General features: G+C 39.6%; 3 protein-coding genes across 3 annotated transcripts; 2 read left to right on the top strand and 1 right to left on the bottom strand.

Moving 5' to 3' along the window:
- Positions 1–2,617: 2,617 nt before the first annotated feature.
- On the top strand, positions 2,618–4,744 carry LOC115625095. The gene is made up of 2 exons (XM_030519994.1): positions 2,618–2,779; positions 2,853–4,744. The coding sequence occupies exons 1-2, from the start codon at positions 2,742–2,744 to the stop codon at positions 3,682–3,684; spliced, it is 870 nt and encodes a 289-aa protein (XP_030375854.1). The 5' UTR covers positions 2,618–2,741; the 3' UTR covers positions 3,685–4,744.
- Positions 4,745–4,864: 120 nt separating this feature from the next.
- On the bottom strand, positions 4,865–6,405 carry LOC115625094 (ER membrane protein complex subunit 2-like). Its single transcript, XM_030519993.1, has 4 exons — positions 6,265–6,405; positions 5,710–6,118; positions 5,495–5,651; positions 4,865–5,437 (listed from the first exon to the last, which is right to left on the bottom strand). Exons 1-4 carry the CDS (start codon positions 6,296–6,298, stop codon positions 5,156–5,158), a joined length of 882 nt encoding a protein of 293 aa, XP_030375853.1. The 5' UTR covers positions 6,299–6,405; the 3' UTR covers positions 4,865–5,155.
- Positions 6,406–6,854: 449 nt separating this feature from the next.
- On the top strand, positions 6,855–10,821 carry LOC115625150 (DNA replication licensing factor Mcm3). Its single transcript, XM_030520074.1, has 3 exons — positions 6,855–8,222; positions 8,291–8,346; positions 9,632–10,821. The coding sequence occupies exons 1-3, from the start codon at positions 6,920–6,922 to the stop codon at positions 10,730–10,732; spliced, it is 2,460 nt and encodes an 819-aa protein (XP_030375934.1). The 5' UTR covers positions 6,855–6,919; the 3' UTR covers positions 10,733–10,821.
- The last annotated feature ends 1,477 nt before the right edge of the window (positions 10,822–12,298 follow it).

The raw sequence follows: 12,298 nt of genomic DNA, 5'->3' as shown, positions 1-12,298 counted from the left end.
TGCCCCCCAGAGCTCCACCCGTCTCGCCAAAAAGAGCCCCAAGCGAGCGAGTTGCCCCCACAAGCATTATGATTATGAGCAAGAGCTTCCCAGCCCCGAGTGTTTGGCCGCGAGCATCAGCTGCTCGGACTCCGAACAGACTGTTAGGAGGCTTGCCCGAATTATATAACAACGCTTTTCACAACAAATCGCTGCTTTTTACATTGTCAGCTCATAGAGAGAGCTTTAGCTGGGTTGTCAATAGCAACATGATTAGGAAGTGAGCGGCAAAAAGCTTTAATTTAGACAAAAATACATAGCTATACTCGTTCTTCAAAAAGCCGTTACTGCTGTTAAATTTCAGTTTAAGAGCCAAGACCAAAAAATAGGCGATATTTGGCTACAGCAAGCTTATCGTTTTTCAAAAACAAATCAAATCGGACCAGTATAACATATAGCTGCCATAGCAACTACATATACCTTTCATTTAAAATCAAATTGAACTATTTTCTTGTATAGCTGTCAAGAGAAAGATCTGGTTTTGGGTAGAAGTTGGTAAACCTATATTGATCCGACTGTAGGTAATGTATAAGTATATGGCATTTAATCCGAATACCATAGTACGTTTGCAACAGTATATAAGCTACTATTTACGCTTTTCTTTTATTGGCGAGATTAGAATATAGATTTCATAATTCCTCGTTGAATTCTTCGATTCTAAAATGGAGAACTTACTTAATCAGCAATTTTGTAATTCCATGCAATGCTCTAAATCTTGATGCTTATGTGTTTTGTTAAAACTAATTATTTGTTGAAAATATTTGTTTAGCACATCTGGGCCATTATTTGCCGCGTTCTAATGCCGCTATACAGTTGTCTATCATCCGGAAATGAAAGTTTCTGAAACCGCTGACTACTGTTTGTATCAATTTAAAACTTTTCAGTGTGATAAGACAGGTTTGTGCGGAATATGGAAGTGAGCATGGATGGAGTAGTACCAGAAAAAAAACACTGCCTTTTTCTCTTTCTGAGCACATAAGTGTAAGGGGTATGTAATTGCTCATTAACCAGTGTCCAACCAGAAGTAGGTACGTTATCCGCATACACTATTAATCTAACACAGTTATCCGTTGACTGCTACGTTCTATAAAAGGGGTAAAACATCGCCCTGTGGCGCTCATCGACTCGTGAACCCGGAGACAGTCGTCGCTCAGTGATTCCTCAATGGTCTGGGGGGGGGCTAGATCGACTCGTCTCGTCATGGTGATCAAGAATATATATACTTTGTGGGGTCTGCCATGCCTCCTTCTGTCTGTTACATTTTCAGCTCCCGCAAACCTAATAAACTCTTGTACATTTTATGTACAGAGTATAAACAGTAGTAACCTCATTGTTCTGAGCTCATCATCGATGACTTCGGCTACGAAGGTTGTCTTATTAAATATATTTCAAATCATTCAATATGTGGAAAAATGTGTCTCGAAAATAATGGATTATAAATCTCCAGGCAATAAGCCAGAACGCCATAACATAAATACCCTTTAAAAATTAAAGAAGATGTATAAGTAATGACAAGACAACTAAAAATGTGGATAATTTTATTTTATTTTCGTTCGGGTTCCTCTTCTCTACGCATATTATTACATGTCTGAATTTTTAATTGATACATTTTTGAATTATATCAAGTATTTTTAGAAAGGTATTGGTTTAATGAAGGTATAAGCCACTGCATATATGTCGGTACATATAGTTTGACAAAGAAGAAGTACGTACCTATTATTAATCATACATATTATAAGATACAAGGATTGTGCAAAGCAAATAATACAACAGGCAGAAGACGTGGCAGACCTCATAACATTACTATTCTTGATGAGCAAGACATCGATTCAGTAATGGGTTTCTGTCTTTTCGGTATGAACACCTGGATTTCAGAGACTATAAGAGCTAGGACAGAACATTTTATCAAGTTTTGCAATTAGAGTGACTTGTCTGATTGTGAACGAAGTGTCGGGTACAGGATATACTATATGTACCTACAAGAGCCGGACTCGCATACCACTGTGGTATAATAATAATAATCAAAAATCGAGTTATCTTAAATACCCTGTATCCACCCACTCAAACAAACAAAAAAATTGATTTTATTTAATTAAATTGTATTCAGTTCAAGAAACACTTCTCCTAAAAGCTTTCTGTCAATATTTTATTGATGTAAACTATGAAACGGCAATCTTCTTCCACGCGTTACAAGAGTCATCAGACATCTGAAATTCTCTGTCTAACTGATAGGACACAATAAGACAAAACAATGGTATCGTGTCTACAATCAAAATGTAAATACAATAAATGCATACATATGTACATACATACATACATATGTAGAAACACGCATGCATCTTATTTGAATATGTACATACACATGTACTTGTACATATGTATATGAATGTGTGCATTCCTCTCCTAAAGATAAGAGTGTATATATACATACATGCGTATTTATATATGTATTTTTTTACATATGTGTGTACGCATATACTTGCCTCGCTAGTAAGCGAGTGATGTCTCTCCAGTCTGCTATAAACATTGGTCCAATAAAGCCAGTTTTCAGTAAATCTTGCAGCACTCTTGCGCACAGGACACTCTTTAAAATCAAACAATAGTTGGCACGACAGGAAGAGTTCACACTTAGTTCTCAGTCTTTGTCATTTACATAAGTACATAAAGATCATTTTCGCTTACAGCTATGATTGCCGGTCATTATGTCTGAGACTTCTGGACGCTCGCACTCGGAAGACAGGTAGGTTAAAGGTATTTAAACTAAACAAATTAAAACTGCATCATTAATTTTTCCCTTTCCACCCGTGCGGTAGTTACCTGTACGACCTGCTGAAGACGTGCGCTAATCTTCAATCGCTCGAGAGTCTCTGCCCGGCGATCGACTACGACTGCAACTACAACGACGCCTACGGTTACGGCGAGAAAATGATCTCTACGAACCCGTGCTCCATTAGTGGAAGCAGCTACACCAGTGAAGCTTCCTTCACCGAAGGTATTCTCGAGGAGAATGGTCGCATATCGCTCGCATACGAGAACTTGCGCACAATCCCTCGTCGCATCGCCGATAAGTTCGCCGCGCAAACCAAGTACCTGGATCTCAGTCACAATAACTTTCGCAATCTGTCGTTTCTATCATTCTTTGAGGAGCTGCACACGCTGATTCTCGACAGAAATGAAAATTTGGACGTTAGCACACTGCCGTATCTGCCCAGCTTAAGCATCTTGTGGATAAACAATTGTAATATTTCAATCGTATCCGACTGGATTCATCGCATTGAGCGCCAATGCCCAACTCTAGAGCATCTTTCAATTATGGGCAATCCGGGCCTTTGCAATCTCCCCATAGACTACCGCCTGTATTGTTTGCAAGTGCTGCCTAATCTGAAGTATCTGGATGGCATACCGCGTTGCGCTCTAGGCGGACGTCCTCACATTCCTGGACGTGTGAGCTCTTCTTCCTGTACTTCCTTTGCTGGGCATGAGTCGACAAGCGCCTCCGCATCGGATAATCGACACCAAACTCTAAATGGCAGTAAGGCGTCCTCCCCAACTCTCAGCTTTAAAGATCTATTTCGAATGAAACAGCGCAAAAAAGGGGGATGGGGCGGAGGCGTTGGCTATAGCAACGGCTCATCTACAAACTGATAAGAGCCAGCAGCCTAATGCTGACTTGCACACCGCATACAGATGTACATATTTATAAATTTACATACATACATACAAGTATATGTAGTATGAACATATTCCGCTGGTCTGTTGAGTCCATTAACCCAGTCACTTTGTAGTATTAGGTTGCTATTTATAGTCCCCGTGCGCCCCTATTGTTGACGAGCATGCGCACATACATATGTATGTATGTATGTACCTACGAGTAAGTGCGTTTAGTATTTATATATGCATGTATACATTAGTGTGTGCATGTAAGATGTATGCTCGATTTGTCACAAAAACAAGCTTATCAGTATAAAATGTACTCTCGCACTCAACTGCATATACATATGTAGATACATAACTTATGTATGGTTCCACCTAAAAACTTAAATGTTTACCGATATGTAAGTATGTACATATATTCATACACACACAGGGCTGCGCCGAAGCAATATACTCTTCACCGTTTCCTCCACGATCACAGGTCCATACCCTACTCTGTCCGTAATCAATATAAAAAAAAAAAAAATCAAATCTGTTTTTTATAACCATCTGTATTCAAATAATACTGTTCCTGTGACACATCATATAAGTATGTAGGAGTCTGGCATGGTCAGTCTCGTCGGTGCCCATCAAAAGCAAAACGTGGCGGAAGGTAGCACCTCAATAACTAGTATACACATGACATTAGAACACATATTTACGATGCCATTTTCATTATGGGTGCTACAAACTTACATATCAAAGCAATATACCTTTACAACCATTAGTAAAGAGTATAAGAATATATACACATACATAGTAGATAGTGCTCCCATGTGCATTGCCAGTTAAGTGCTCGGCAAATTAGAGTAAATTGTAAATTCTCGTGTTCAAATGTACAAATAAACACATACATATTTACCTACATACTTATGCGCAATGTATTTGATAAATAGTATATGTAGAAATATACAGGAAATAGTTCTAAATCATCACTATGTAGTACATACATACATATGTATCTTTTCAACATTACCCTTTTTGCTGTTGACATTTTACACAGCACCTCATTATAACGATTTATTTGTACGTGTTTAATATATTCTGGAGCATAAAGATACTATCTTCAAATTAAAGTTAGCATTAGGCGGCTAGCGGCATCACTTTTCATGGCACTACAAAAACACACTCATTTTATTTTCTATTTTATTGAAAACCCGTCTCAATGCGTCAGAGTGAAAGAAGTTTTTGGCCAACACCAAAACCAATCTTTTGACTATGTTTATATGTATGCAAATATTTGCATGTCTTAACCACCCTGAATCAGTTGGATTCGCAACTTTTGAAAAGTATTAACACCTATGCATAACCAAAAATTGGTTGTAAATTGAAGAAAATTAAATAATATTATGGGCATATTTGGAATTGTTTACATTCTCCCAGTTTTGCACCTGAGGTTGGGTACTCAACGCGCATCTACGTGTCAATTCGCCTTGATCTCCAGATTTCCAAAGGCAGCATCGAGTGAGGCAATCAGCTTATCGTTGTTCTTGATTGGCGAGTTGCTGGCAGTGAGTGCTGCAACCTGCTCAAGAGCCCACTGGGCAAGCTTTTGCGCCTCTTTGCGCTTAGAGACTGCAGCTCTGGAGTTTGCCACAAAACTGCAACACAAGTAAAGACCGTAGAGAGCACGCAAATTGTGCGGATTGAGTTTGATGGCTTGGGAATAGTATGTGCGAGCTGTTTCAATGTGCTCTAAGCCACCCTGCAAAGGCAATTTGTTTTTATTTACCTGATTGTAATACACGACAAGCAAACTCACCATGGTGTAACGTATGTCGGCAAGCCGCTGATGTATCAAATGACTATGTGGACTGTGAAGCAGAACTTCCTCCATGCAAAAGGCAGCCTTTCCGTATTCTCCTTCGGACAAGTACAAGTTGCACAGCTCATGCCAGGCTTCCTGATCAGACATAAATCTACAGAAAAAATCGCAATATGACACGGTACCTATGTACAATCTACACTACAACTCACTTTTTTAAATACTCATTCAGTTCTTTGATTGCATCTACACGGCGCCCGCGCGCCTTTAATATTGCTATTTTCCTCTTGCGTGGCGCAGCATTTGTTTCATCTTTGGCAATAATAGCATCCAAAATTTTTTCGGCCTCATCGTATTGCTCCATTGCTTCCAAGCGCATAGCTTTGAACTTTAGCACACGCAAGCTGCCGGGAAACTCCGCACTAAGTTGCTTTGTGCACTTGGTAGCGATGTCGAATCGTGCCGTGTCCAGCGCCGCTATTATAACTTGCTCCAATATCAAATGTCGCTCGTTGCCCGTCTTGTGCAATCTATCTTCCAAAAGTGCTACCCACAGCTGTATAACATCCTCACTATGGCGCTCATTTTCCTCTCGCCATTTCCGAAACTGATCTCGCACATCTGCAATTAAGCCAAATAAAATTACATTCCACAATTTCTTAGTTTTCAAGCATATTCTGCGGGACAGTCGTGGTCCCACCTTTGGAATCATGGATCTGCATCCCAAAGGGCAACAAACAAATTGTGTGTAATTCAAATAAACTCACCAGACCAACTCATTTCTTCGTAATTAAACGCCATGACTTTAGCTAATTTTAAATAAACTTTTAATTATCACGCGAAAAAATGGTCGTTCTTCTTCTTTTCTTTCCAGCTAAAGTGGCAATATTCTATCGATAAAGCGACAAATAAATAAAATGTTATCAGTATTGTTGAACTCAATAGCACAATTTCACCCGTAATTAGATTTTTCTTAGAGGAAATTCGGCTATTTCCATAAAATACAAGATGTTTTTCAAATCATTATTTGCCTAAATAATACATTTAAGCATTTACACATAAATAAAACAGTATAATATAGGAATTTCTATTAATGTTAAATATATCGAAGTTTAATATATGTTAATTGTATACATATCTTTGTGTGTTTGTTTATTTCTACATTAAATGCGTATATTATTGCAAATAGAAGACATATTGTTCAAAGCCTTAACAATTCTAAACATGCATTTGGAAAAAAAATAATACCTATCAGATCGTGACATGAAAACAAACTGTCGATACCCATCGCTAGCGACGCTTTAAACAGTGTTGTGAACTGAAGATAGACGTGGTTCAGCTACGGTTCCCGCCAAAAGCATTTTGCCATCAAGAAAGGTTGTATTGATAATTTCGCTCCAACTTTATTAAAAGAAATTGAAGATGGCACAGGATGCAGAACAGTACATTAAAGATATACAGCGTGAATATGTTGACTTTTTGGATGATGAGGTTGACCAGGGTATCTACGCAGGTCACGTAAAGGATATGATTGCCGAGAAAAGTCAACGACTGGTAGTAAATATAAATGATTTGAAGCGCAAGAACCCACAACGGGCTATGGGGCTGCTAAGTAACGCATCCGATGAACAGCTGGCATTTGGGCGCGCTCTCAAGGAATACGCCTCTACGGTCGATCCCAGTTATGCGAAGCAGCATGAAGATTTCTTTGTTGGATTTGAGGGTTGCTTTGGCAACCGACATGTGACACCTCGCTCCCTGACTTCAATTTTCCTTGGAAATTTAGTATGCGTGGAGGGAATCGTAACAAAGGTGTCACTAATTCATCCGAAAGTGGTGCGCAGCGTACACTTTTGTCCCATAACGCGCAAAACATTGGAACGTAAGTACACGGATCTCACATCATTCGAGGCTGTGCCATCGAGCGCTGTCTATCCGACAAAGGACGAGGACGGCAATCTGCTGGAAACAGAGTTTGGTTTGTCTGTCTATAAGGATCATCAGACACTCACCATACAGGAGATGCCCGAGAAAGCACCAGCTGGTCAACTGCCGCGTTCCGTAGACATAGTGTGTGATGATGATCTTGTTGATCGCTGCAAACCCGGCGACCGTGTGCAAATCGTAGGCAACTATCGTTGCCTGCCCGCTAAAAACGGCGGCTACACATCAGGCACTTTTCGCACCGTGCTGCTGGCCAATAACATCTCGTTGCTCAGCAAGGACACCAACCTGGACATAACACGTGAGGATATTATGCTGTGCAAGAAACTGGCCAAGAACAATGATATCTTTGAGCTGCTGAGCAAGAGCCTGGCACCATCCATCCATGGACACTCATACGTCAAACAGGCAATCCTGTGTTTACTACTAGGTGGTGTAGAAAAGTTACTCCCAAATGGCACCCGCCTACGTGGCGATATAAATGTGCTGCTTATTGGAGATCCCAGTGTGGCGAAGTCACAACTCTTGCGCTACGTACTAAACACGGCCCCTCGTGCCATTCCTACCACGGGTCGCGGTTCTAGTGGTGTTGGTCTAACAGCTGCTGTCACCACGGACCAGGAGACGGGTGAGCGCCGTTTAGAGGCGGGTGCAATGGTGCTTGCGGATCGCGGGGTCGTCTGCATCGATGAGTTTGATAAGATGAGCGATATTGATCGCACGGCAATACACGAGGTCATGGAGCAAGGGCGTGTAACGATTTCGAAAGCCGGGATTCATGGTAATGTTTGTCAATATCATAAATTCAATTATTCAAAAATTAAAACATTCTTTCACATACTTTTGTAGCGTCACTTAATGCACGATGTTCGGTCCTGGCTGCTGCAAATCCTGTGTATGGAAGAGTGAGTACATTCTTCTATCATAAGCAATCGCTTACATATGTATATATGTACATACATCTACATCATATGTATGAATTAAGGGTGTTACAAAAAAGAGAGATTTTATTCTGTACTTATTCGCTTGAAAAAGGTCTGCGACATTAAAATAATTTCATAGCTCCGTTAGCATAAATAGTTAGCTATTTTAAAATTATATATATATATATATATATATATATATATATATATATATATATATATATATATATATATATATATATATATATATATATATATATATATATATATTATTGAGCAGGATGACAAGACAAGTTGATATAGCCATGTCCGTCCGTCCGTTTGTCTGAATGAGCGCAAGGATCTCAGAAGGTACAAGAGCTAGAATTACCAAACTTGGTATCCAGGCAGGTCAAGTTTGTCGAAATCAATTTTGGTAGTTACATCCAGTTAGTGTGTTTATGTGTCCGTATGCCAAGTTTCCAGTTAGTGCTTATGTGTCGATATGCCAAGTTTCATCATGATGGGTCTATTCTGAAGAAAGTTATAGCCATAAATAAAAAAAAGATTTTTATTTTCCTTTTTTGTGGAGAGTACAGGCTATTTTACTGTCGGGCTTGCTCGACTGTAGCGTTCTCTCTTGTTTTTATTCCGCTATCGTACAGTAATATGCACGGTGTTTTATTTCGTTTGCCTTTAGGATGTCAGTACAAGCCTTTTGGATGGCAGCTCTTCTTTGATCTGTAAATTCCGAAAAGATAAAACCCGTAGGGTCCAATCTAGCGAATTTGTGGTTGATTTGTAAAATGAGAGTTTTTGTCGACCGATAAGCTCAATTTTTGGTTATCAGTCAACTTGTGCGATTTAAAGCAAGAATCAGTTTAAAATGCAATGAATCGTTGTTTTAAAGTTATTTAATTGAATTTCAATTAAAGTTTTTGTCTGATTTTTGATAAATTCTCGTACGGTTTTGACGGCTTATTCGACGATAATCACGAATTTTGGATGGGCAACATATTCGTCAAAATCCCCAGTCATCTGGGCCACTCTCGAATAGCTCCAGCAGAAAATTCTCTATTCCAAAAGTCCTCTTTGTTTTACACTTTGTATATTTGCTTTTTAATTTTAAATCAGACTACTCGTATATTAATAAATATTATATATACTGGGTCTATAAATTGCGCCTAACAGTAGATAGCTACATGTGAAATTAAATAAATATTTGTATTTTATAAATAGTTATAACCGTATGCAAAAAGTTATTCACACAATTTAAATTCTATTTTAGTACGACCAATATAAAACGCCCATGGAGAACATTGGACTGCAAGACTCCTTACTTTCGCGTTTCGATTTGCTTTTCGTCATGCTGGATGTCATTGATGCCGACGTCGACCAAATGATTTCGGATCATGTGGTTCGTATGCATCGCTACAGAAACCCCAAAGAGGCTGACGGGGAACCGCTCTCAATGGGCAGCTCATACGCAGACTCGCTATCTTTTGTGTCAAGCTCTGAGGATAAAAAAGATACCGAAGTTTATGAAAAATACGATGCGCTATTACACGGCAAGTCGCGCAAACGCCACGAAAAGATCCTTTCCGTCGAGTTTATGCGAAAGTACATACACATTGCCAAATGTATGAAACCAAAACTCAGCGAGCAAGCATGCGAGGCCATTGCGAACGAGTACTCTCGCCTGCGCTCTCAAGAGGCCGTTGACACGGATGTGGCGCGCACGCAGCCTATCACTGCGCGTACTTTGGAGACGTTGATTCGTTTGGCGACAGCGCATGCACGTGCTCGGATCTCCAAAACAGTCACAATTGACGATGCACATTCTGCCATTGAGTTGGTTCAGTTTGCTTATTTTAAAAAGGTGTTGGAAAAGGAACGCAGCGGAAAGCGGCGTCGCGATGGCGCCTCCTCCGATGAAGATGATAGTGCAACTGTTGCAAGTCAGCAATCGCCCTCACGCCGCAGCAAAAGGACACGCACCGATGCCACTGATGCTATGCATGACAGCGATGAGGACATCGAGACACCGCAGCCTGACGCTGGAGACCTAACGCGTCGAGAGACACGTCGATCGTTGCCAGTTGATGCTTCCGGATCGGTTTTTACTCAGACTAATGGCGAATCTTCTGAAGGCACAGTCTTACCCAGTTCGGCCAACATAACTGAAGAACGACTGGGTGTTTTTAAGAACGGACTGCAACGTCTATTCCGAGAGGCTCGAGAACAAAGTTTACCCCTCGCTCGTATTACAGTCGCCATCAATGAAAAAACTACTGAACCTTTCTCTAGTGGCGAAATCCAGGCGGCCGTACATCGCATGACCGAGGATAACCAAATAATGGTTGCAGACGAAATAGTTTTTCTTATTTGAGCGTTCAATTTTCCATTGTTCATTAATTATTTTCTCATGTTTACATTCTGAATTTGTCAAATAAAAACAATTTGTTCATCTCTATGAAATTATCTTACCCTTTACCAAAACCGTTTAAGTGTATACTAACGAGTTGAAACAGAACAAATATATAACAGGTGGCTTATTTCTATGTCCATGTTAGAGACACATAAATATTTTAATCTGACTAACTGTCTGACCATCCAAAGCTTGTAAGCGATAATTAGGAACTGGAATTAAGCGGGTTGAAACAAGTGTATGAAAAATCGATTAACTTTAAACTTCGTGTATTACAAAAATAAACTGAATACTAAATTATTGGATTTCTCCCATGGAAAAATTGAATTGATTGCGGTTTTAACATTTCTTCGCTTTTTATACCCTGTACCCAAAGGGTGAAAGGGTATACTAGTTTTGTGTGAATGCATGTAACAGGCACAAGGAGTCGTAGCAGACCCCACGAAGTATATACAGTCGACTCTCGTTAATTCGAAACTCGAGACTTAAAATATTACAAATTATCGAGAGGTTGAAATATCAAATGGTTCGAAATTTGTGAGAGAAAGTAAATAATTCGAATTATTAAGTGTTGATCAATTATTATTTATTAACTGCTATTCTATACCAATGTCAAAAGAGTAACAGTAACTGAAATAACTAAATAAAACAAGTAGAAATGCTAAAGTCGGAGGTCCCGACTTTGAAATACTCTGTACATATGTATGTTTAGCATAATTATAGAAATTAAATAAATTAAGAGAATTAAGAAAAAAGCATGTTCGCAGTCAACCAAAGCAGCTTGAGCAGCGATGCAGCAGCAAAAATATATTTATGGCTGTAACTTCCTGCTAAATCGGTCTATCATGATGAAACATAAGTACTAACTGGGGGCATTTGTAAAATTTGAGTTCGAAATTCCAAAAATTACGGGAGTTACGATTTGCGTGGGAGAGGGGGAATGTAAGGAAAGGGAAGGAAAATACACATTTTCTGCGTATTCACATAAGGCATCTTGGACTAAAATTTGGTGTTCCTAGGTCTTATAGTGTCCGAGATATAGGCGATTATACGAATGGAAAATCGGGAAAGCCCCCATAGGGGGAAGTGGGGGGAAATCAAAAAATAAAACAAACTCGTATAGCATACACGCATAAGGCATCTTTGTGTAAAATTTGGTGTCTCTTATAGTGTCTGAGATCCAGCTGTTCATACGGACGGACAGACAGACGTAGATCGACTCGTCTTGTCATGCTGATCAAGAATATATATACTTTATGGGGTTTGCCACTCCTCATTATGCCTGTTACATTTTTCAGCTCCCGCAAACCTAATATACTCCTGTACATTTCATGTACAGAGTATAAAAATGCGTATTTTGTCCCAGTAGTGAATCAATCGGCGGCGCCCGGAATGGGGTTTTCCATGAATTTCGGGGTCCTTCAACAATTTTTCCACCGAGACCTTATTCCTGCCAATATTTTCCCCATTTTGGCGTATGAACATCCCCATTTTGCGCACTGCCAATACTCTCCCAAGCTCTTCATC

This window comes from Scaptodrosophila lebanonensis, unplaced genomic scaffold, assembly GCF_003285725.1.
Source record: "Scaptodrosophila lebanonensis strain 11010-0011.00,11010-0021.00 unplaced genomic scaffold, SlebRS2 tig00000072-arrow-pilon, whole genome shotgun sequence".
NCBI lineage: Eukaryota > Metazoa > Arthropoda > Insecta > Diptera > Drosophilidae > Scaptodrosophila > Scaptodrosophila lebanonensis.
This window is presented reverse-complemented; position numbering and strand designations above follow the sequence as displayed.